The sequence below is a fragment of the Pelodiscus sinensis genome, chromosome 11 (assembly GCF_052426305.1).
Source record: "Pelodiscus sinensis isolate ZL-2025 chromosome 11, ASM5242630v1, whole genome shotgun sequence".
NCBI classification, from domain to species: Eukaryota; Metazoa; Chordata; order Testudines; family Trionychidae; genus Pelodiscus; species Pelodiscus sinensis.
Genome location: NC_143062.1, coordinates 19107055 through 19133155, shown reverse-complemented (window position 1 = coordinate 19133155; position 26101 = coordinate 19107055). Strand labels below are relative to the sequence as shown.

General features: G+C 49.7%; 1 protein-coding gene across 1 annotated transcript; it reads left to right on the top strand.

The window, feature by feature from the left end:
* Nucleotides 1–22699: 22699 nt before the first annotated feature.
* LOC102451680 (cystatin-like) lies at nt 22700–25317 on the top strand. Its single transcript, XM_006129752.5, has 3 exons — nt 22700–22921; nt 23681–23800; nt 24854–25317. Exons 1-3 carry the CDS (start codon nt 22700–22702, stop codon nt 24938–24940), a joined length of 429 nt encoding a protein of 142 aa, XP_006129814.4. The 3' UTR covers nt 24941–25317.
* Nucleotides 25318–26101: the final 784 nt, after the last annotated feature.

Genomic DNA, 26101 nt, shown 5'->3' with positions numbered 1-26101 from the left:
TGTGATGTGTTCCCTTGTGTTTCTCTGCACCCTTTTGCAGGTTGTCCACGCCGTCAATGATGTCCCTGCTCCCATGAATCATCCGCCTGCGCGACATGGATGATACCATGGCCGGCTTCGCTGCCCTCGGGTTCCCCAACTGCGGGGGAGCCCTGTACGCCACCCACATCCCCATTCGGGCCCTGGAGCATCGAGCGGCCCATATCATGAACTGCAAGGGGTACTGCTCCATTGTTCTGCAGGCCCTCGTGGACCACCGAGGACGCTTCCTGGACATTTACGGGGGCTGGTCTGGCCGGGCACACGACGCCCGCATCCTCCGGAACTCTGGACTGTTTTGCAGGTTGAAGGCGGGCACCTACTTCCCCCGGCGGGACTTGACTGTCGGGGATGTGCCTATGCCCATCTGCGTCATCGGGGACGTGGCCTACCCCCTGATGCCCTGGCTAATGCGGCCCTACACGGGGCAGCTGGACCAGAACCGGGCCCGGTTCAACGACCGCCTCAACCGGGCCCAAAACCCAGTGGAGCTCGCTTTTGGACGTTTAAAAGCCTGCTTCCGTTGTTTGCTCACCCGTCTCGAGATGGGTGAGCAGAATGCAACGGAGGTACTGGCCACGTGCTGCATGCTCCACAACATTGTGGAGCGCAGTGGGGAGGCCTTCCTCCCTGCATGGATGGCAGCTGAGGCACAGACCTTGGAACAGCCCGACACAGCTGCCATCTGCCAGGCGCGCCAGGATGTGGTGCGCATCAGAGAGGCCCTGGTGGACATGTTTGCCCAAGCCCCATAGTAGGGTCGCCTGGGTCTCCCCAGACTACTCCCTCCCATCTCCTACCCTTCCCCACCCCCTCCTTTTACCTCCCCCCCCAATTGTAAAGCGTCGGGTCAAAGCACATCGGCCATCATCGTGACTGTTTGTCTGGTGCATCGGGCGTAGTTAGGGTTTTTCTTTTTAGTTTAGGCTAGGGTTTAGGCCACCATCGCCTGTCCTGAAGAACAGCCAAGAGGCTTTGGGATTCGTGCGGAAGGCTCAAGTCAGCGTACCTGATTCTAGTCATCTTCGAGGGATCTCCTGGCTGTTCCTCTCCCGAGGCCCAGAAGGACCAAAGGATTGAGGTGGCCAGCAACACTACCCAATTGTCCTCCCTGCACCTAGACTATGTTTAATAATCTGTACTGTGCATCTTTTAACCGTTCTTGCTTGTTTGTTAGTTATGTAAATATAGTTTGTGGTTTACATTTCACTGAAAAGTCTCAGCATGAAAAAGCATGACTACTCTGCTCTTAAGGCAAAATGGGTTTGTTTTTTTCTTTTGATCAGCTACTGTACACTTTTCTCCTTTTTGTTCAACAATTGTAAACTTTTCCTTTTATTTTTGGATCAATAACTTTTCCCCTGGAGTACTGGCACCTTTTTTTTTTTTTTTTTTTTTTTTTTTTTTAAAACACTGGTCCCGGGAATTAAAGGGGCCACGACTGTTTTTCAGCCCCGGTCAGTTCCTTTTTTTCCTCTCAACAAGTTTTGCTGCTGTTTTTTTGTTTGTTTGTTTGTTTGTTGTTGTTTTTTTCTCAACAGAATTTTTTCCCCAGTGTGTTTTTTTTGAGGGGGAAGGTGTTGGGGGGTGTTTGGTATTTTTTGTTAAACCATCTGGCAACCCTAGATGGGAACCCGGACCCTCCCCCCTGATCTTGGCTGCTGTCCTTGCTGCCCAGCTCAGCTGCAGCAAAACTGGCTTTTACCCCCTTACTCCTCTCCATGCCCAGCCTTCTGCCCATCTCCTGCCTTGGACCCAAACTCTTACCCAGAGCCAGTCTTAGGGGAGGGCGAGCTGGGCAGTAGCCCGAGGCCACCATTTTCAAGGGGCCACTGACAGACCCCAACAGAAGCCTGCTCAGGACATGCGACAATTAAAGGGGCTGCAACCGCATTTCAGCCCAACATCTTGAATTCTTCCCTAATCCTTTTTTGGCATGACAAATTTTCCCCAGCATTTTTTTTCCCCTCGACAAATTTTCCTGGTGGGTGAGCCGGGTGGTTGCCCAGGGCCACCAATTAGTTAGGACTGGCCCTGCTCTTTCCCCCGACTCCTCCTTCTGCCTTAGCCATCCCACCTGTGGAATATGACACAGGATTAAAATTTAATGAGGTTAAGGACTGGAATGTCCACTGTGAACTCATCCATTGGAAATGACAGAGGCCATCACGGGAAGACTGGATGATGATGTCAGTGAGTCATCCCCGGATAACTACAAGTCACCAATGTGATGCAGCCATGACTAAAGGCAAATGCAATCCTAGAGTCTATTAGGTAAGAGCTTTGCAGTGGGAGATAGGGAAGGATTCCTGCCTTTGGACCAGGCACTGGGAAGATCTCATCTTGGTGGCATATCTCTGGTCACCTTGTTTCAAAGTAAAAGGAATCGGGGGAGGGGGGAAGAGGAACAAAGCATCACAATGCCATGGGGGAAGGGGCATTGGCAGCAGATGGCACTGGCAGCAGGGGTTAGGCCCACCCCCCTGCACTCATCAATATCAGTTGAAAGTGGCGTGACCCAGCCCTAACCTGTTCCGTTCTCCTGAGTCCCAGCCATGTTGCTTTGGGGAGGGAGCTTTGGGTAAGGGGTGGAGTGGGGTCTAGGGGGGATTGTCTTGTGCCTCACACTTTCCTAGGGACAGTTCTTTCCCAGACTAGGGGTGGCACAGGGAGGAGTCACGTGGAGGTGGGGGGTAACATGGCCTCTTTTGTGTCCCTCCCCAGCAGTCACTGCTGAAAGGAATTCAAAATGGCTCAGGTGCAGAGAATGGCTCCTGGCTGATCTGACAAGAGGAGGCTGAAAAAGCTGTGTTAATTTAGCCTCGAAAGGCTTTGTGAGGTCTATCGGTTAGCCAGTTCTTAATCCATTCCATGTGTGTTTTATTGATATGCTAGAATGCTAAGGTTTTAATCAGACTGTCATGGCATAAAATCAAATGCCTTACACAAGTCTAAGTATACGTCATCTACACTATTACCTGTCTTAACCAAACTAACAATCTCCTCAAAAAATGAAAGCAGCTCGGGTGAGACTTATTTCCTACAGACAACCCTTCTGCCAGGTGTCACCCTACAAAAAGGCTGGTTAGGTAGGGCTGGAAAACCCCCACATAAGTTGGACTTACTCTGTATAAAAGTTTTACGCAGAGAAATTTCATAAGGCTCACTCTGTTCATCAAGGAAAGAGAGATATGCACTGCTGTGGCTCCCCCCAGGTCACATATTTACACTTGGCTCGACAATAAACATTGTTTTTATTCATTATAAAAAGTAGGATTTAAGTGAATGCAAGTGAAAACAGATCAAAGTGAGTTACTAAGCCAAAACAAACAAAACACACCACTAATCCTAATACACCAATCTCACCTTCGCCCTTATCTCAGACATATCCTGTGCAATTCTTCACAAGCCAGGGTTATCTTCTCTGGCTTGGATCCAGCAGCCACTTATGTATTCTTGTGGGGTGGGAAGGCAGTTTAAAAGGCCAGAGGAAGACAAAAAACTGATCGCTTTTCATTCCTTAAATAGATTTTCCCCAGGGCAGAAATTATGTAACACTCCCCATCCTCATGGGAAAATATCAGATTCAAGATAGATTCTAGCACCAGGTGGCATGTTCACATATCGTTATAGGATCAACCATGGTTTGGGCTTACAGGTCATCTGAAGAAGTGGGTTGTGCTCACGAAAGCTCATGATACCATCTACCTCTTTTGTCAGTCTTTAAAGTACTACCAGACTATTTGTTGTTTTTTAAGCTACCCCTCTGAAGGAAAAATAAAGCCATTCATAAATAATTGGTTTGAGCACTGGGCTAATTATGTTTCTGGAGTATTACTAATGGCCCTCATTAGCACATTTATAATTATAAACAGATTCACACGTCATATTTCTAACTTCACATACATGAATGATACATGCACAGAAATAGAATATACACAGTCAGCAGTTTGTAACTTTAAAATGATATGTTACTTGATGTATTGTCGAAGCAAAAACACGCTCCTCTCTGTTTAGGCGGCTAACAACTGATTTGCTTTATTGATCAGTAAAGCAAAGTGAGCTAAACATGGTCCCAGCAAAGTTGGGCCCAGTAAAGCTGGCTAATACAATCAATCCTAGTACAGGCAGTCCCCGGGTTATGTACAAGATAGGGACTGTAGGTTTGTTCTTAAGTTGAATTTGTATGTAAGTCGGAACTGGTACATATTGTAGGGGAAACTCTAGCCAAACATTTCTCCAGAGCTCAGTTTTATTCTCCCACATCTCACTTCCCTCAGTCCTTTATTCTCAAGCTGAGGTGTCTGCTGAGAAAAGCCGCTCCACGTCTCCCTGGTCTGCTGGGGGGGGGGGGGGGGGCGCTAGCTTCGCGTCTCCCTGGTCTGCTGGGGGGAAGCAGCTAGTGCGGGGTTGCCTCACCCCGTTTATAAGTAGGGATCTGATGTAAGTTGGATCCATGTAACCCGGGGACTGCCTGTATTTTATACCCTTAACCAAACAAGTCTGACGTCAGGGCAAGAAATCAAAGAGAACTTTAAAGAGGAATTATTATCAGCATAGAAAGAGGGAGTTCGAGCTTCAGCTCAAAATAGTTCATTAACACATTCCAACAGCGCATCCCTCTGGTCTCTCCCCACCTCGGTGAAGGCCAGTTCACTCCCTCGTGCAGACACAAGAAACTGAAATGGCTTTTGTTATACAGAATGGCTTCTAGCTAAATATGAAATGGTTTCTACAGTATTTTGCCTAAAGTGTCCTTAAGTTATGCATATCCATCAGCCAATTTACATAAAGCATGGGGAGGGGGGGCATGACAACTGACTTGAGCGTTCACTCAAAAATCTGGAAATGATACCATTCCTAGCCAGGGCACCTTTACACCTCCCCCATATAAGCACCAACTGCAGGGCTTAAAACACACAAAAAAGCATTATGGGAAGTGGGAGACACATAAGAAACTTGGGAAAGCCAGCAGTCAGTGAATCAACACCATCTATTAGGCAAGTCTTCCCACCTTTGAGCATCTTAATTTCAGTCCTCTCTCAGTTGTGAGTGATCAGTGAGGCAAGGTCCTCTACAGGGGCGGCCTGTGGATGCAGGCAACCTCGGCAGTTGCCTAGGGCACCGCGTTTAACGCGGTGCCCAATGATGACGTCACGCCATTGAGGGCTATGGAGGCGGGGCGCCAATCGCACATTCCGCCTAGGGCGCCAGTTGCCGGCAGCTCTCCTCAAGCCGCTCCTGGTCCTCTAGTATCAGTTGCTTCCCTTGTTCACTGCTCCCCACAGTTGTCCAGAGTTAGCAGAGACCACGCTTCAGGAAGGTCTATCTCCACCCCTCAAAGGAAAGTCTGACTGGGTAATACCAGTGATTATTACAATGATGGTTCAGCTGGAGTGGAAGGGCCTCTCCACCTCCATTCTGAAAACTGACCATTTATCCCTACACTTTGTTCCCTGTCTTATAACCAGTTACTGATCCGTGAGAGGATCTTCCCTCTTGTCCCAAGACTCTGCTTTGCTTATTAGTGTTTTGTGTCTTTCTGGCAGTCCAAGTACACTACAGTGACAACAACAAAATCATCCTTGTCTACATTAGTTGACGCCTTCAAAGCATTCTAGTAGACTGGTGATGCATGATTTTCTTTTATAAAAGCTGGGTTGATCCTTTTCTAATAAATCATGATAATCTTTGTGTCATGAGTCTATTCTTCACTATAGTTTCAACTAATTAGCCTGGTACTAAAGTTAGGCTAACTGACCTGTAATTACCAGGATCACCACTGAAACCTTGATTAAAAATTGGCATTATATTACCTATCCTCCAGTCATCTAGTTCAAAGGCTGATTTAAGTGATAGGTTACATACCATAATCACTAGTTGTACAATTTCATATTTGAATTCTTTGAGAACTCTTGGGTAAATACCCTCTGGTCCTTATTAATGTTTAATGTATTGATATATTAGACTTTTACATTTCTTACTGTATAAAGTCAAGAAATATCACATCAACTGCTTCCCCACATCTGCAAGGCTTGCTACCCTGTCAAAGAAGGCTATTAGGAGGTGTGACATGATTTGTTCTTGATAACTCCATCTTGATTATTGTTTATCACCTTATTAACTTCTAGGCACTTACAAATTAATTATTTGCTCATTATCTTTATAGATACTGAAGTTAAGCTGACTGGACTATGATTCCTTTGGTTGTTCTTTTTCTCCTTTTTACAGATAGGTACTATATTTGCCATTTTCCCGACCTCTGGGATCTCTCCCATAGTAAGCTCCCCTCTTCTGTAAGGCTTCAGGCCACATATACATAAAACCATACTGACTGGCCTTAATGATATTCCCATCGCTCCACTGAATCCCATTTTAGCTTTTCTAATATTTTGCCCTGGCCTGATGCCTAGCTAACCAGCCTACAGTTACCCAGGTCATCCAACTTGTCCTTTTGGAATACTGGCATAACATTAGACTCTCAGTCTTCTGGAATGTAGATGTATTAAAATGAACATACGCAGGCTCATTGGTCTCCTTGGCCAATTATTTTAGGACTCTTGGATATAAGTTATCTGGGATTGTTTATCCATAGTAGTAATTGTCTAACGTCTTCCTCAGTTACTAATCAACTTGTAAGTACTTCATGATCCTCATATAATACAAGCACATCATCCTACTTCTTTTCAAATACAGAATATATATATATATATATATATATATTTGAACATACCTATCTTTTCTTCATCATTAACAGTTTCACCATCTCCATCTTATAATGGTTTAGAATTCCACTTATTCCTAATATACTTTAAAAGCTGCTTATTGTCCTTAGCTCAGCCGACCACCAATTTTTCCTTGATTTCGTTAGCTTCCCTCCCAAATGTTATGCAATTTATAACTTGTAATTTAGGTCCAATTCTATCTATTCCCCATTGTTCAATTTGTTATTTATTGCTCTTTTTATTTTTAATTGTTGCCTTCACTTTGCACTGAACCAGGAGGAACTTATAGCTAAAGCTGCCCTCTTTCTTCCAGCTTTTTGGTCAACTAATAAACTCCTCTTAATATCTCCCAATTTTCATTCACATTTTTCTAAATTTTCCTCCCAATCAATTTTGCTCAGAATTTTCCTCAGCTTTGGAAAATTAGCCCATTGGGCCGCAAGTATAAAGCCTATCTTCTGTTAGCGCGTATTGAATGTAATCAGCTCATGGTCACTGTTCCCTAGGCAACTAGCAACTTCTCAACCAGTGATTCATTCCTCTTTATTCTGGATGATGAGGTTCAAAATAGAGTTACCACATGTTGGGCGTGACACCGTTTGTGCTGGAAATTCACCCTGTACAATGTTTCGAAATGCTAGTGATGCTTTATTACCGATTGCTTAAGGCCTCCAGCAGATGGCTCCCAAATTTAACTCCACCCTAGCAACACAGTTTTTCTCACCACACTTTACAGGCAGGTGCTTAGGGAGCATAGTAATAGAAATGTAGCCGTGTTAGTCTGGTGTAGCTGAAGCAAAATGCAGGACAATGTAGCACTTTAAAGACTAACAAGATGGTTTATTAGATGATGAGCTTTCGTGGGCCAGACCCACTTCCTCAGATCAAATAGTGGAAGAAAATAGTCACAACCATATCTACCAAAGGATACAATTAAAAAAATGAACACATATGAAAAGAACAAATCACATTTCAGAACAGAAGGGGTATGCGGGGGGGGGGGGGGGGGAAGGGAAGGAAGGAAGGTAAATGCATGTCATTCAATTCTCTGATTTGAATTGGTTGTTTCTAATAGACCTTGTCCACATCCCCACGCAGACTGAGCCATCTATGTGCATTGCTGGGGGAGAAGGTGATGGACCCCACCATTGCAGCAGGCACTGCACAGATACACAGTAACGGTACGTCTAAACTACACCCCTCTGTCGGCACAGGGATGTAAATTAGACATATCAAAAGTGCAAATGAAGCCGGGATTTAAATATCCCATGCTTCGTTTACATAATGGTGGCTGCCGTTTTTTTTTTTAAACAGGGTTTTTCAACAAAAAAAACCCGACAGTTTAGACGGGGCATTTTTGACAGAAATGCCCTGTTTTCTAAAGATCTTGTACTCCTCAAAAAACGAGGAGTACAGGATCTGCCGAAAAAGCTCCCTGCTGTCGGCAGAACCGCAGCTAGACTTCACTTTCACTCTTGAAAGGGCGCTTGAACACCACAGCGCCCGAACGTGAGTATGCAAATGAAGCCCGGGATATTTAAACCCTCGGCTCATTTGCACTTTCAAAGTGCTTGATTTGCATCCCTCTGCCGACAGAGGCAGTTCAATTCTCACTCTAACTAGCCAATTTTACAGGAGAAACTGGGACATGCTATAATGTGGTGACTTGCCCAAGGAGTCAGTAGCAGAGCTTGGAATCAAAACCAGATCTCCTGGGTCCCAACCCAACCTAGTACATTATTCTTTCCCACCTCCCTCCCCAGGCATGGCTTGGCCCCTGTAGTGTAGACAAGCCTTAAGTCTCTCTGTAAAATGGGGCTAAAAGTGCTGTGCTATCATACAGGGCAGATATGAGATAAATAAACACATGAACCACTGGGACCTAGATGTAACACAGGGGTAGGCAATAATTTCTGATGGGGGGCCACTCCCAGATTTCGGAAAGTGGTCAAGGGCCGCACTTTTCTGTGGAGAATGTGCAGGGTCTAGGATGGAGGTTGGGCACAGAAGGGTACACGGGGTAAGGAACTGGGGTGAAGGAGATAGTGAGAGGTCTGAGAGGAAGTTTGGGCAAAGGAGGGGGTTATGACTTGGGTCAGGGGATAGGGGTGTAGGGTCAGGGAGGGAGTACGGGTACACAAGAGGGTTCTGGCCTGGGAAAGGGGCACTAGGAGGGGGTGCAAAGTCTGGGAGGGAGCTGTGACCTGGGAGAAGGGGGAAAAGGGGTGCAGACTATAGAGGGTGTTGATGGTGACTTGGGGCAGAGGAATGGGGTGCAGGGTCTAGGAGGGAGTGTGGGTGCAGGAGAGGATTCTGGCCTGGGGAGGGGTGTAGAAGTGGGGACAGGTTCTGGAAAGCAGTTGTGACCTGGGGCAGGGGATGCAGAGGGTTTGGATGGTGACCTAGGGGAGGGAATTGGGGTGTAAGAGGGCCTGGGGTGCCAGAGGCAGGCTATGGCTGGGAGGCGCTTACCTAAGCCAGCAGCCCGGCAGCACCCACAAGGCAGGCTGGGCTCCCTGCCTGCTGCAGCCCCAAATCACTTCAAACTGCAAGCTGCAAACCACACATGGCTCTCTGCTCCAGGAGAGGACAGAGACGTGCACTGCTCCCATCCTCCAGGCCAATCTCTCAGCTCTTATTGGCCGAGTTCTTAACTGTGAGGGTAATTAACCACTGGGCAAACGTCTAAGGAGCTGGGGTAGATTCTTAATCACTGGCAAATTTTAAATCAAGATGGGATGTTTATCCAAAAGATCTGCTCTAAGGTCAAGCTAGATGATCACAGTGGTCCCTTCTGGCCTCACAATCTACCTAGCTATATAGTTTAGAAATGTGCCTCCATCTGTCTGTCTGTCTTTGCCTGTGGGTCCATTCGTCCTCCTTAATGGTAAGAGCTAGGACCACCAAATTTGGTATGTAGCTTCCTCTTCTCTTGACTTTAAGCAAGGTCAGGGTTTGGTTGTGCCAGGAAAGCAGGAAGTTCCTGGAATGGGACTGTTTTCCATACCATGGAAAGGGAAGGAACTGTAGAGGAATGCTCTACTGCATGCAGAGTGACCAATGGGGAGAGCTATACTCTAGTACAGGGGTGGGAAACCTTTTTTGGATCGAGAGCCATCGAAAAATCAGTCAGTGGCCACACACAAGTGAGAAGCAAAACAAAAACAACCCAAACCTCACCGATGTAGCCCCCAAATGAGAAGCAGAAAGACACTCTCCACATTCCCCTCACACACCAGAGCCCAGGGGGCCCAGGCTAGTAGATTTTGTGTGCTTCAGTGTCAAAGGGGACCATAGGAGGTTGGAGCGCCAGCACGGAATCCACAATGCTGGTGAAGGAGTCCTGAGCCCCGGGGGGCAGATCCAGGCAAGCCAGGGACTGCATCCAGCACCCTGGGCCTTAGGGTCCCCACCCCGGCTCTAGTGGCACTGAGACACAGACAGAGAGATTAATGAGTCTGCGCTGCAGCCCTAGCTCAACGCTCTGTGGCTCTACTCCATGCAGTAGTCACCCTTGGGTCATTCGCAGTCAGCTGGTTGATCCTGGGGAGTCTCCCAGTTGATTGCTATCAGCAGGATCCCTGCCTGTGCCAGTCCCACATGCGAACCCTGTGTGGAGGCCAGATGGGCAGGTGGGAGGCAGAGTCTCCTGCACTGCTCCTGCCTGCAGGCACCAACCCCACAGCTCCCATTGGCCAGGAAGAGGGAACTGCAGCCAGTGGTAGCTGAGGGAGTGGTGCCGGCAGAGAAGGGCAGCATGTGGTGCCACGTGACCACTTCCCCCCATGTCTGGGGCCACAGGAACACTGTGGCCTCTTCTAGGGGTGGTGTGGGGCTGAGGTACACAGAGAGCTTGCCTCTGCTCAGCCTCACTGTGCCACCAACCTAGAGCCATCCACTGGCAGTGCCACATGGCAGGAGGCCGCATCCCAACCCCTAGACCCCTCCTGTAGCCTCTGTCCCACACTTCTGCATTCTGAGCCCCCTCCTGCATCCCAACCCCTGCCACAGCCTCAGCCTCCTCCCAGAACCAGCACTCCCGCCTCCTCTTGCACAACCCCCTGCCCCGGTACCTGAACCCTTCACAGAGCCAGCACCCGCACCTCCTCCTATATCCCAACCCACTGCCCCAGCCCAGGGAAAGGGAGCGGTGAGATGGAGTGAGAGGGGCGGAGCTTTAGTGAAGGGACAGAGCCTCAGGGAAGGACCAGGGTAGCCCTTGGGTTGCCCTTATATTCAGAAAATTATCTTGGGAATAAAATGTTTGGAGACCACTGTGCCGGCGTGTCAGGGTTTTCCCGACTCCTGCACCCCCGTAGTGGCACGAACAGACTCTACCAGCCAGTAGAATAGAGGGTGTTTATTGCTTCTCCAGGATACAGCACAGCATAGATGCAATCTGGTTACGGGGCAGGCCTAGGATGCCTCAGCCCCCATAGAGATGGAGGAGACTGGGCCCCTAAATTCCAGCCCCTTCCCTAGGCTGCCTCCTCCATGATACCAGACAGAAACTAAAACCCTCTTCCAGCCCTGCCCCCCAGCCAGGGCTGGCCTTGCCTCCTTCCTTTGTTTCTCTCCCTGGGAGGTAACTGGTCGGACAGGTTGAGAGACCCTTGCCTAGTGACTCATCCCCTGTCCTGCTGGGCCGTGCTACAGACAGCAGCCAGTGGGGGTCACTCACAGCCCCAGCATAGCAACCAGCAAGGTGCCAACACTATATCAAAACCACTGCAACAGAAACTCATGCATTAAGCTTCAGAGATCCCAAGTTTCATCCGCTGTCACCCAGGGTCTGTCAGTGTTACGCAAGTACTGTGGTGCAATCTCTTTATTATGAAAGTTTAATGCACGAATGCAGATTTTTTTTATTACATAACTGCACTCAAAAACAAAACACTGTAAAACTAGCTCCTTGACATCCTCTCAGTCCTACTTCTTGTTCAGCAATTGTGCAGACAAACACATTTGATTCCATCTTGCAGGACATAATGCTGCCTGCTTCTTATTTACAATGCCTCTGAGGGGTGAGAACAGGTTTTCGCCCAGCCCTGTTTTAACTGGTGTCACAAGATATTTGTGTGCCAGATGCGCTAACGATTCATATGCCTCGTTATGCTTTGGCTCCCATTCCAGAGGACATGCATTCACACTAGGGCTGTCAATTGATGTGCGTTAATGCCTGAGATTAAACCAGTGCAGGATTAATTTTTTTAACGCATTAATTGCAGGCATTAATGCTGCGCTGTCCCTTTCAAGTGCTTCAAAGGGGCAGCACATTATGGGTATGTCTAGACTACTGGCTTTTGTCAACAGAGGCTTTGTCGACAGATACTGTCGACAAAGTTTCTGTCGACAAAGAGTGTCTAGACTGCATCCAGTTCTGTCGACAAAGCAAGCCGCTTTGTCGACATGAGAGTGTGGATGCAAAGGACAGTGTAGATGCAATAACGCCTTCTGTTAACAGAACTCTGTTGACAAAAGGCGTTATTCCTCATAGAATGAGGTTTACTGCCATCGACAAAACTGCCGAGTTTGTCCATGTTATGTCGACAGAACTCGGTGGTAGCATAGATGCAGGTATAGTTTTGTCGACAAAAGTCCACTTTTGTCAACAAAAACCTGTAGTCTAGACAAACCCTAGGAGCCTGAGATCAGCTGGTGTTCCCAGCTGATCCCAGGCGCCACCTTATGCTGCCCCTTTGAGGCACTGGAGCAGCACTTCAAAGGGGCAGCGCTGCACGGAGCCGGGGTCAGCTGGGGACTTCAGCTGATCCCAGGCTCTCGCGGTGTTGCTCCTTGGAAACATTGCTGCTGTGTTTCAAAGGGGCAGTACTAGCAGAGCCCGGGACCAGCTGGGGACTCCAGCTGATCCCGGGCTCCTGCAGTCCTGCAGTGCCGCCGCAGCGTTTCAAAGGAGCAGCGCACATGATTAATCACGATTAATTTTTTTTATTGCCTGACAGCCCTCGTTCACACTGATGGAAGGTTCTGCTTGATAACAATCCAAAGCAGTGCAGACTGACACGTGTTCATTTTCATCATCTGAGTCAAATGCCACCAGTAGAAGGTTGATTTTTTTTTTTTTTGGTGGGTTGGGTTCTGTAGTTTCCTTTTCAGGGTGTTGCTCTTTTAAGACTTCTGAAAGCATGTGTCACACCTTGGGCCTTGCAGAATTTTGGACAGATTTTTAAACCTTGGTCACGTGCGGTAGCTATTTTTAAAAATCTCACATTGGTACCTTCTTTGCATTTTGTCAAATCTGCAAATGTGAAAGTGTTCTTAAAATGAACAAATGCTGGGTCATCATCCGAGATAGCTATAATGTAAAATATGTGGCAAAATGCAGGTAAAACAGAACAGGAGGCATACAGTTCTTCCCCGAGGAGTTCAGTCACTAATTTAATTAATTCGGGTTTTTTTAAAGTGCATCAGCAGCATGTGCTCTGGCATGGTGACTGAAGCATGAAGGGACATATGAATGTTTACCATATCTGATATGTAAATATCTTGCAACACCTGCTTCAACAGTGCCGTGTGAATGCCTGTTCTCACTTTCAGGGGACATTGGAAACAAGAAGCGGGCAGCATTATCTCCTGAAAATTGTAACCAAACTTTTTTGAGCAATTGGCTGAACAAGAAATAGGACTGAGTGGATGTGTAGGTGCTAAAGTTTTACAGTGTTTTATTTTTGATTGCAGCTTTTTGGTATATAATTCTACATTTGTAAGCTCAACTTTCATGATAGAGTGCACTACAGTGCTTGTATTAGGTGAATTGAAACATTCCATGTCTTTTGTGTTTTACTGTGCAAATATTTGCAATCAAAAAGGAATACAAAGTGAGCACTGTACACTTTGTATTCTCTGTTGTAACTGAAATCACTACATGTGAAAATGCAGATAACATTCAAAAATATTTAAACAGTGGTATTCTATTATTGTTTAACAGTGCGATTAATTTTTTTAATGGCTTGTCAGCCCTACTTAGCTTTTTTCTTATCTCTGAAAACTCCACTTTAAAATCATAAACTGCTCTTACTTGTTTAGGGAGGAGGGGCAGGCTCTGTGCACCAGAAAGAAAATGTAGCCCAGGCACCAAGTTTATCATTTATTGTTATCACAGAGCAGAGATCAAGGAATATCAAACCCTACAGCTTTGCTCTGAGCTCTTTCCATGATGGCTCTTTATCAAGCCCAGCCTGCCACCCTCTCCTTCCAGCGCACAGATCCCCGATGGTCTCTGGCAAAGACTACAGCCCAGGCATTTTTTGTTACAAGCACCTGCAACACTTTGCTTCTAAGAGGAGAATCCAACTTTTCCCTACTCCAAAGCCCCTCCACCCCTGCGCAGAAGCAAAGTGCTTAACAACCCTTAGCCCATCTCTCTTGACACAGTAGCTAGGCCCTGATTAGCTGAGCTTTCCACCTACCTACACATACAGCTTCCCTGGTGGGGTCTTGAAAGTGGGAGCTGAGACCCATGCCGGATCAGAGCCCAGGGCCCCTTTCTGGGCCATTTCAGTCCACGATCGGCTAACAATTAACTCCTGAATTTCTGTAGTGGAAAAAACAAACTGCAGCTTTTCTTGATTGCTTAGGAGAGATCTGGGCCATCGTGGAAGTTGCGTTACTATTAAAAACAGTCCTGTCGTGCCAGTGCCATGGAGCCCCCGTCCCTGCAACAGAGCCTGCCCTGGTCCCCAGTCTGAGTTCTGCAGCCCTGGAGCCACAGCGACCAGAAGACCCCTCACATTCTAATGCCCCCAGCGCATTCAGGAAACACTGAGAGCTCACCTGGCCCTGCCCTCAGGCCTGGCTCTTGGCTAAATGCCAGCGAAGCCTCGTGCTGCCTCCTGGCACAAGAGAGAAGCTCTGGGTCTCCCAAAGCCAAAGGGGCCCTGCAGGCTCAGCTGCGCAATAACTAGGGTTGCCATGTGTCCTGTTTTGAACCGGACAGTCCAATATTTGAGCTTTCTGTTCGGGAAACAAATTGAGAAAATAGAAATGTCCAGTATTTTCTAAATCAGATGTAATGTAGATTGTGATGTAATGTCAAGTGTGTCCGGTATTTTTGTTGAAACCATCTGGCAACCCTAGCAATAATCACCCACACCTCCACATGGATGGGGCAGAAGGCACGCAGCAGCTGGGCACAATCAGGCTGAGCTGTGATGCCAGGGAAGGGGCACGTCTCTGGTTCTCACCATCGCTCTCCCGCTGGGGACCAAGTCAGTTTGACACCTTCAGAGACATTTCCCTTGGGGAGCGAGGGAGTTGGCAGAGCTTTGCAGTGACACAGAACAGCCTTTCCAAAGGAACCAGCACTGACCAGTCATCTGAGCATAGATCCTCAGACCCAAAGGGAGGATGGCGCCTAGACCTCTTTGGGAATCCGGGCCACGGAATCCAGTAGTTCAGGGCTGGTGGGCTAGGATGGGAAAGCAAAGCACAGATTGTCCTGTGTCCATGCCGGCAGCCTCAGCTGCCTCGACATGGCTACAGAGTGATACTCCCCTGGAGCTGGGCAGTGGCAGATGAACCCCAACCTGTTCACACTGCCAGCCTGTTTCAACTTCCCATCATGCTGTTTTCACGTGTTCTGCCTCCTTGGGTTGTTAGTTACTAACAGTTAATGTCTGGCCTGGATGTTCCATTGTATCAGTATGAGAACTTCCTTCCCATCAAGGATTTGTTGTATGGGGCTCAGAGAAGAGCCACAAAAAGGACTATAAGGCCCATTTTTGCAGTGAGAGACACCACAATTGCAACCTGTTTAGCTTAGCTTGAGAAGGTGAAGGGGGACGTAACCCCAGACTGGCAGGATTTACAGAATTGGTATAATAAAGCTCCCCTCAATGTAGCAGGCAAATATCTAAGAAGGTCCAAAGGCTGGGAGTTGAAGTGAGACCAATTCAGTCTGTGAATAAGGGGCACATTTGAACCAGTGAGAGCAATTAACTGAGGGAACAACTGACCAAGGGCTGTGGCTGTCTCCATTGTTGGCAATGGTTAAATCAAGACTGGACGTATTTCTGAAAGAGCTATTCTGACAGGAATTAATTCAGGGAAATTCTGTGGCCTGTAGTATGAAGCAGGTCAGGTGAGAGTCACTGGGTGATCACAATGGGGCTTGCTGGCCTTTACATCTATGAATCATATGTTGACAGTCAGTCCTCATTAGTCCATTCATACTAACCCAGTGCCAGCTGTCTACGTGACTCTTTCCCAGTGCTCTGATCCAGGAGAGAAATTAACCCCTTGTGATACATGGTACCTCAAAACAACTCCCTGGACCCCAGATTCACCACTGGTATATGGTTATGAGTCATGGTGTACAAAGTATGCCTTCTGAGGTACCTGTGGAAAGTCATAATGTGTTGACCTGTAAGATGTGCAGCTGTGCAACTATGCAGCTACTGTTTAGCCCTGTGCAGGCACTCTGGGAGGCTGTACAGGGCAGAAAGCTGTGGCAGCTACTTAGCCCTGGCTCAGACTCATCCACGGTGGGGTGGCCTGGCCCCAATCCTGCCATGGCCAGGACAAACCTGAGGTGGCCTGGGCCTAGTCCCAACCTTGCTGCAGCCCCAGCTCTATCATGGTGGGAGACGTGCTATTCCCCGCCCTCTGCCCCCTGCCAGCTGAGGTGCTGGTGCAAGGAAGAGAACTGGGGTAGTCCTCGCTCCTTGCAGCAGCCCTGACCTGAAACTCTCTCCTTTGCTCCAAACCCCCATCAAACCTGGCCCCACCCTCTCACGCACACCCCCAGCCAGAGCCCTCACACCCTCGCACGCCAACCCTCTACCCCATGCCTGAGCCCCTTGCCACACTATGAACCCTATGCCCCCTGCCACGTGAATTGTGTTGTGTACACCAATGCGAAGGTGATGTGTCACACATCACATCACAGAATCCATTCCGCTCTGGGGTGGGAAAAGGGAGAGGGAACACTGCCTGCTGAAACTGGTCTCCTAGACACGGTGCTGTGCGATTTCGCTGTAGGTTTCTCACAGACTTATGTTTGGCATCCAGGAAACACCCACAGAGGAGCCCAGATGTGGCAACAACAACAAAGCAACAAAGGGGTGACCAATAATCAGCCAGGTGTTAAGTGACCTTCACCCGCCATTCACCTGCCAGGGAGCTGTGAACAAGAGATTCACAAGTCACAAGAAAGACAGTCTCTGGAGCACATATACCAGGGGTTGCCTGACACCAGGGTTCTTCCAGCAGCTGGAGCAGTGACATCATGCCCTGGCCTGCCTCTCCTTCCTCAGCTCTGAACAAGCAAACAAGAAACCCACCTCACAAGAGGTGCACAGCTCTAGCCCGGGATCAGCGCGACTAGTGAAACAGGGCAAGAGGGCCACCGGCCACACCACCCCTTCCCAGCCCAGGGAAGGGCCAGGACAACCCCCCTGCACCTGAGGCACTCCTCTCCCTGCTCCTTGCTGCCAGCCCCACCCCGAGCGATGCTGCCCGGGAACTAGCAGAGTCGGGGGCTGGAGCTGGCAGCAAGGGTCTGTCCCCTCTCCCCTCTGCACTCACTGGCAGTGGTGGGGCAAGTGGAACAAGTGAAGACACCATCTTTCTGTTTGCACAGCTGCTAGCCTCTGCAGAATATTCCACAGTGCCTAGGTGCCCACTTTGGCCAGCCACTCAGCTGCTCTGATGCCCAAGTAAACAGTCATCTGCTCCTCCCGCATAAAGCCCTGGAAACTTCGAAACTTCTCCTCCCATTTTCTTGGCAAGTGCTCACTTATCATCTGGCCAGGTGGCAATGGCTGCTTCACGAAGGTACGTGTAGACTGCAGGCTTCTTTCAAAAGAAGCTTTTTTGGAAGAGATCTTCCAAAAACACTTCTTCTGAAAGAGAGCGTCCAGACTGCCAAAGCACATCGAAAAAGCAATCTGCTTTTTCGAAAGATAGCATCCACACTGAATGGACGCTCTCTCGCATTTCAGTTGTGATTACTATGGACGGAGTGGCCACCAAAGCACCTGTGCTTTTTCCTCTTTCCTCTTTTCAAAAGAACTTCCTCTTCCCCACCCACATACGCCTTTTTCCAAAATAACTCTTTCAGAAAAAGGCTTCTTCTCGTAGAAAGAGGTTTACCAATGTCAGAAAACCCCTCTGTTCTTTTGATTTTTTTCCTGAAAGAACACAATAGCAGTGTGGATGTAAGTGACGTTTTTTTGGGAAAACAGCCATTTTTCTGATGGAAAAAAAAAAACCAACCCTGCAGTCTAGTTGCACCTGGAGGAAATGATCCCGTTTTCAGCAATACTGAGCTACTGGAGCTGATCAGCGTTTGGGGAAAGTTAGAGGGGGCTGTGCAGGGACGCAGAACGATCACCTCCCCCTTTCCTTCAACATGAAGAGAGCTGCACTGGGGAATAGCTACCATCAGAGCACTGCTCACATCAGGGATAAAAATGCTGCAAATGTGAACACAATCGGATGCCTGTGGAAGTGAGGGCACAAAACAGCACTTTTAGTTTCCCAGTTGCCTATCACCAGTGAAACTGATAGCACAAAAGCTCTGCAAGTGCAGACATAGTGTAAAAAGTCACTTCTAATTTCCCTAAACTCACCCAAATATCACAGGAAGCAAAGCAGGGTCACAACAATTGGAATTCCATCAGTGAATCAGTGGTTCAGTTTCTCTGGATCACCAGTCACTTCAATGAGCCTTTACATCAATTTAGAAAGTGAACACAGCCTCTTCCGCACTGCCTAGGGAAACTAAGGGAGAACAGGAAGGCCTGTCTCTGAATCTCCAAAGCCAGCTCACCGGTGTTGTAAGAAAGTGTAACTCCAAGGGCAGGTGGGCACTTAAAGCCCTGCATTGACCCAGATGCACAGATGTCAGCGGGACGCTGCAGTGCCTTAGTGAGGACATTATATGCCTAAAGCCTGGTCTCCTCTAACAAATTAGGTCCACCCACCTATCCACCTATCAACTGCTCTAGATCAACAGAATTCTTCCCTCTACCTACGACTGCCTCTGGGAGCTGGATTACTCTGCCAGTGTGAGAACCCCTCTCGGTGGCATAGGCAGCGTCCACACTGAAGCGCTGCGGTGGCAGAGCTATGCTGCTGTTGTGAGCTCAGTGTGGACATAACCTTAGGTCTGGTCTGCACTGCAGACCTGCATGGGTGAAAACTCCATGCTCCTGAGCAACAGTTGTACCAATCTAACCCTCTTAGCCAGCACGGGGCCAGCAGAAGGGCTTCTCCCATCAACATAGCCACAACCTCTCAAGTATGCCGATAGGGGAGCTCTCTCCCATTGGCATGGAGCGTCTTCATTATATGCGACAGTGGCTCATTCAGATTGGCAGAACTGTGCTGACACAGAGTTTCAAGGGGAGACCTGCTCTTAGTTTTAGCTGCAGGTGTCTGATGTGAGAGAGTCCCCCCTTTCCTTCCACAAGGGAGGCTTTTATCTTTCGTGAGTGTCTCGGACACCTTGCTCTGCCTTCAGGACCACTTTTCTCTAACCAGTGATTCTGTGTTGGCAGCTCTCATGCTCTTGCCACGAGTCTCATGATAAAGCCCAAGGTGCTGGAGCCAAGTGGATACATAATGTATACTTCAGCTTTCGTTCTGAAAGAAAATAGGAAGTTTCTAGCCCTTGTAGCTGTGGGAAAAGCTTCAAGACGTGATCCGTGAGCATCCAAAAGGCTGGAAAAGCAGACAGCAAATCTAAAGAATACCAAATCGATTATTTGTACATAATCTCGTGATTTGTAAACCAATGGGATGATTTTTGGTGAGTCCAGCTCATGATTTTTGAATATGTGGGGTTGGTAACACTGGAGATTCCAGTGTGTTGACTAGAGCTCATCTGGACCAATAATTGGGTTTCCCAACTGGAGGTCATAGAAGAAGATTCCTGTTGGAGGGGGCTATTTGTGTGCCAAACCCTTTGGTGATCATACAGAGGCATTGTTACACAGGACATGTGAGCAGCCCACTTGAGCAGGAGTTGGTAACAAACTTCTCCTTAAGCCAGACATAAGTGTCTTAACACTCTACATACACTGAATGCTCATCGCACGTCGGCTCATTTCTGCACATCCTCATGACACTGGGTGTGTGCCCGAAAGGGTGTGCACAGAGCCCAGCAGGACTGAGTGACCTCAGCCTGTGAACCTTTTGCCATGCCACCATAAAGTGGCTTCAAGCATTTCTCAGTAACGCTAGCATGGACATTTGGCCAACCACAGCTACTCAGGCCGCAATGCTAAGAGCACGGACCCTTCAGTCTGCTCTGTGCCAGGACCTAGCCTGAGGTGGGAGCCTTCTGGGTACCCATAATTCTCTCAGAGGGCCCATGGCAGCTGGGTAACACACATACGCTTTGCCCAGCCTCTCACCCCGTGGCTGTCCTCTGCTTTACCAATGGAACCCAAAGAGCCCAGATCCGATTGGACACAACAACACAGGGCTCCTGCCCCCAAAGCCTGTGTATGCCCCCTTCCCTGGGGACTGGCTGCGCCAGGCAGGCAGGTGAGGTCCCACCCCAGGCAGCTCTACGTTCAGGGCTGCTTCGCCTCATGGAGGCTTCTGCCTCAGGATGCCACCCTTGGCCAGGCTGATCCACTCGCTCCTCCTTGCTCCATGATTTGGTGACATCCAGGGGCCTGGCCAAGGGACCCGACAGCCTCACCAGACCCCTGGGCAAGGTGCGGGGTGCAGGGGCGGGCTAGGGTTGCCAGATACTTTCATAAAAAATCCTGAACACGGCAGGAAAAAAATGGGTTGAGCAAAAAGGTCGCTCCTCACTCCCCTGCCTTTGGCCAGAGGAACAGAAAATACCAGACATTACGTTGTCCAGTATTTTCTGGGCCAGAAATAATGGACTGTCCGGGCACAAACAGGACACCTGGCAACCCTAGGCCAAGCAGTTCTCTGCTCCAGTGGCAATTTAAAGGGCTGGGATTCCAGCACTGCCACTGCCGAAGTTGCAGCAGTGGGGGCAGTGGCCAAGAGCCTCTGCCCTTTGCAGTCGCTGGGCCTTTGCCCTCCCTGTCAGTGGGCCTGGTAACATCTCACGGCCCCTAAACCCTTCCCTCATAGAGGATAGGCACAAGCAGTTTCCCTTTGGCTGTCCGCTCAGTAGCATCACCATCATTGTGTGATCAAATTAAGAACTCTCCATTGTCCCGGTGGGGCAGGACCTGCTTGCGGGCTGGTTGGGCACAGATCCCCCAAGTCCTCACAGGGAAACACAGCAAATGTGGGTGTGAATAAACCTGAGCACAAGTGAGGGAGGCCAGGCCTGACTATCATCCGAGAGATGAAGATATTTTGGCCTTGGAAAGGGTTCAGAAAAGGGCAACTAAAATGATTAGGGGTTTGGAACGGGTCCCATATGAAGAGAGGTTAAAGAGACTGGGACTTTTCAGTTTAGAAAAGAGGAGACTGAGGGGGGATATGATAGAGGTCTATAAAATCATGAGTGGTGTGGAGAGGGCTGATAAAGAAAAGTTATTAGTTCCCATAATAGAAGAACTAGAGGACACCAAATGAAATTAATGGGTAGCAGGTTTAAAACTAATAAAAGGAAGTTCTTCTTCACAGAGCGTGTTGTCAACCTGTGGAACTCCTTGCCAGAGGAGGCTGTGAAGGCTAGGACTATAATAGAGTTTAAAGAGAAGCTGGATAAATTCATGGAGGTTAGGTCCATAAAAGGCTATTAGCCAGGGGATAAAATGGTGTCCTTGGCCTCTGTTTGTCAGAGGCTGGAGAGGGATGGCAGGAGACAAATCACTTGATCATTGTCTTCGGTCTACCCCCTCTGGGGCACCTGGTGCTGGCCACTGTCGGTAGACAAGATACTGGGCTAGATGGACCTTTGGTCTGACCCAGTACGGCCGTTCTTATGTTCTTATGTTCTTAGAGAGAGAGTGAAGGAGGGGTACAGCTTGGGGACATAGCATGTGCTTCGGGACACCACAACTTTCCTGTGGGGACAGCTCCATGCCAGGGAGCCCAGCTGGAATTGGGAGCCCAGCTGGAATTAGTGTGACCCTCACCTCTCCGACTCAGATCAGAACCAGGCCCCTATGGCCATATGGGTACATTGGGGAGAACATAACAGAGGCCATGACAGGCAAATGGAAGTCACTGGTGCCCAAGCTCCTTGCACTTGTACTTCCATAAATACTATGGATTTGGTACAAAGGAAAACCATCAATTGGTGCCATTGCCTGACTAATAGCCAACCACCAGGGAAATGTAACTGAGACCTGGCACGGTACCCCCGGTGGGTGGAGCTCCATGTGTCGGCTAGCAGGGGTCCCTGGAAGGGGCTGTTTCTCCATCCAGGCTCAGCCAAAGCGTTTGGAGGGCCCAAGGCAGCGTGCTGTGGCTGGCTGCACCGTGTGGCTGGGCAGCTTGCAGCCAGGGCAGCGAGTGAGTGGCCGGGTGGGCAGGTCCCAGGCGGCGCGGGGCCCTGAAGGTGCGGGGCACAAGGCAACTGCCTTCCTCGCTTTGCCCTAAGGCCGGACCTGTCTCCATCTGCTATGAGTGGGGCTCTCTATCAGGGCTGGACTCCCCTAGGACTGGACACACCCATTTCGAACACTGAGCCCATCTAACCTGGCATTTCGTCTATGACAGTGGCCATTACCAGTTGTTTCAGGAGGCGCAAGAAATGCTCCACGTAATGGGGAATTCTGGGATGATCTGGGCCATAAAGGCCCTTTCCCCTGGCCCTTAGTGGCTGGATCAGGCCATGAGGGTTTTGCTCTCATCTAACCTTGAGTTGTATCTAATGTGGGATGGAATTTCTCTACTCCATGTGGGTGGGAGGCCAATGTGGGTGGAGCCATCAGGAGCAGGGTACCCGCCCCATGTGGGTGTGCAAGAGGGTGGGGCTCACTGCCTATATCTTAGCATCCCATCCCCAGCTCTGGCCATTCTCAGCCATGGCGTTCCCGGCAGCAGAGGCAGGGCCCTGGCTGTGCTTGCTGCTCTTCCTGGGGGTTCTCTTCACTCTGGGAGCCTGTATTCCTGGGGGGCTGCACACTGTGCCAGTGTCAGACCCCGAAGTCCAGCAGGCGGCACACATGGCCGTACAGACCTACAACCAGCGCAGTAAAAGCCTCTACTACAGCCGGGGGCTACCAGTGCTGAGTGCCCAGAAGCAGGTGAGTGAGTGCAGGTGCTATAGGGAGCAGGGTGGGGGGTAAGGGTGAGGGGCTTGCTGGGGCTGGGATGGAGGGGGCAGAGCTGGGTGGGCAAGCCTGCAGTGTGCAGGTAGAAGTAAGCTGGTGGGGCTTGGATGTGAGGGGAGAGCAAGAGAAAGAGATGGATAGTTTGGACCCCCAGGAGGGTGGGCAACGAGGCTGGTACCTGGGGCTATCTCTACACTGCCCAGTCTTGTGCAAGAACATATGTAAATGAGGCACAGCGATGAATATAAGCGGCAGAATGTCTCTTGCGCAAAAGCCCCTTGGGCAAAATGGCAGCTCATTAAGTATGCAAACGAGGCACAATAATATTCATTGCCACACCTCATTTGCATAAGTTCTTGCGCAAGACTGGCCAGTTGGGCGTCCCTCTGCCTCACTGAAAACCCAGCTCAAGGCTTCGCCCAATGAGAGGCCTTTGGTAACTTTGCCCTTTCCCTTCACTCCTACTCCTTGCCCTGTGTGACACAGGGACTGGCACTAATGCCCCTGGGGTATTGGCAGCAAATCCCTGGATGCCTGCAAAGGGCGTTGAACCCAGATCATACCCGAGGGGGGCAATCTGACACCGCCCCTTTCCCTCACTCGGACATGGCCTGAGGGGCAGCATGTGGCAATGGGGAGGCTCAAAGCTCATCCCCTCGTGTTCCCTGGCATTCAGGGCTGGGTGTGGGGCTGGGACTCACGGCCATGCTGGGCTCCTTGTGGTTCCTCCAGGTGGTGGGCGGACTCTTGCTACATCTGACCATGGAGCTGGAGGAGACGCTGTGCAGGAAGAACCAGGATGGCCTCGAGGAGCTGGACAAGTGCCTCCTGCCGCCCCTACCTCAGCAGAAGGTGAGAGGACTGGACTGGGGCTGTTCGGGGGTTCAGGGCACCAGTTTGGTTTGCCACAAATTCTGTGATGATTAAAGCCATGTTTCCCCAGGGAGATGGGGGGTTCCCCTCATGCCAGGCACTGGGTGGAGCCCAACTGAGGGACACTCCCTGTGGCAAAGCCCTTTTCATCTACTTGGACAACCAGTGGGAAGGGGAGAGGGGCCCAGACCAGGGAGGGGCTGACACCCATTGTTCTCTGGCTGTCGGGTCCGAGTTTCGCTCTGCTGGGCGCTGCTTTTGAGAACAACAGAGCAAAGGGAAACGTTTCCATCGGGCTTAATGCTGTGAAATCGTGTATCACGGTCATCGGCTCCTAAGTATCATGGGCCCAGGCTGGCCCCAGCCCACACTGCAGGGAGAAGGGGGGCCTGGAGCAAGCTCAGCCAGACTCTGTTGTGAGCCTTGACTGCAACCTCCACTGGCCTTGGCAACGGTGCAGCAGCGGATTAGCTTGGTGTGGGGCAGAGGGAGTCAGCCTGCAGCCCTTTGCTCTTCTTGCCTTGCTGCTTTCCCAGCCCAATCCACCTCATCGTGGATCTAACTGGAGGGTAAACAGCAGGAGTTGCTGGGCACAGAATGGGGGCAGGTTAAAAGCTGACACTGCTTGAGCTGATTCTGGGAGGGAGTAGGCAGGCGGCCACTGGGCAGAGTCACAAGGGTGGTGGATGAGGAGATCATGAACTTGAGGCCCAGGGAAGCCGGGTTTAATTCCCTTCTCTGAGCAGCACTGCCCTGCCGCCAGGCTGGGTGTGAGAAGAATCACACAAAATACAGGGGTGGAGATGTACTGAGCACTGAGCTCTGTTAGCTTTTCCAGTGTCAAGCATCTCACCACTGCACGCATAGCAACGACTTTAGCTTCATGGCCCCCATTTCACCAAGCGGGAAAACTGAGGCACAGAAACACATGACTTGCCCAAGGTTACAATGAGGCTGGGGGGGACAGCCGGGTTTCACTGGGAACCCCTCTGAGAGTCATCCCTGTTCTAATGTGTTTCATTCCACCCCTAGAAAGTGCACTGTGAGTTCCAGATCTGGTCTGAGCCCTGGCTCCACAAGATGCAGATAGATCAGCGTTGCAAGTTGGTCAGTCACTGAACCCCACTCTGGCTAATGCCAAGATGACCATGCACCAAAATGTCTGCTCCAGCATCAAAGCTCTTCAGGAGACAGGCTGGCTCCGTCTTGCACTTCTTTCCTCTCATCCTTCAGAGTCTTGAATCCAAACGGGTTGAAAATCACCTAATTCCTCTACTTCTGAATTGATTTATCATCTCCATTTAATGAGCCCCTGGGCTCTTTCTGTTCCCACTGGGTTTTGGACCCACTTCACTACCAGCAATAAACCTCTTTCCTGCAGCATGGGCGACTTGACGGCTGGTTATTTTCAGTGCTCCTTCTGCATCTTACTGCCTCCTCCCACCAGGTCCAAGTTCCCAGCACAATTTGCATGGCTCCAGAACCCCCCTACCTCCTCCCTCAGCCCATGCTCTGTATTACACAGGCCTTGTCCTTCAACGTCTCCTGTGAGATTCTAGGCACTTCACACACTCAAAGGACACAGGGGCCAAGGCTAGAAGTCAGTCACAGAACATTTCCCCCACCCCAGGCCACCTTGCTGGGATCTGGCATTTACTAGCATTACGTATGCAGGCTCTCCCGTCAATCTGCCCTGCTGCTACACCATTGATAGGGCTCCACTGGTGCGAGCCCCTGCTGCAGCAGCACCAAGAGATCACGTGCTGGTGAGAACGGCCCCAGTAACTCACTGGAGCCAGTCCGTCTAGGGCAAGGCATTTACCTTGAGGCTTTGTGCCCAGTAGCCTGTCACCACCCAGTCCTTTGTAGACCGGAGCAAGAGATGCAGCAGTGATGGGATAATTTGGGGGTGCATGGCCCAAAGCCGTCAGCGTTAGCTCCAACCCACTTCTAAGTGTGTTACATCCCTGGAACTCACATGTCCTCATGACCCTCTGAACTATCTGAATCCAAGCACTTGGCCTTGGTATCTTGTAGCCAGGAGTTTCCAGGAATAATGGCACTTGGGGAAGTACTTCTCCTGGCCCCATAGATGAAGGACAATCTAGTGGCTCCCAGGACTATCTTTTCTGGGTTCAAATCCCTGTACACTGGTGGCAGAGGGAGTGAAAATTACTGCACATTTAAAAGCACCTAGGACTGGAAGCTGACCCTAGACAAATACAGATTGGAAATACATTTGGGGAGGAGGAGCGGCTGAATTAACCATTGGCGCAACTT

Bases quoted from the DNA above. Each gene is read 5' to 3' on its own strand.
- LOC102451680 (XM_006129752.5), top strand. From the start codon at position 22,700: ATGGCGTTCCCGGCAGCAGAGGCAGGGCCCTGGCTGTGCTTGCTGCTC. The intron at 22,922-23,680 runs GTGAGTGAGTGC...TGGTTCCTCCAG, and splicing joins TGCTGAGTGCCCAGAAGCAG to GTGGTGGGCGGACTCTTGCT. The intron at 23,801-24,853 runs GTGAGAGGACTG...TTCCACCCCTAG, and splicing joins CGCCCCTACCTCAGCAGAAG to AAAGTGCACTGTGAGTTCCA.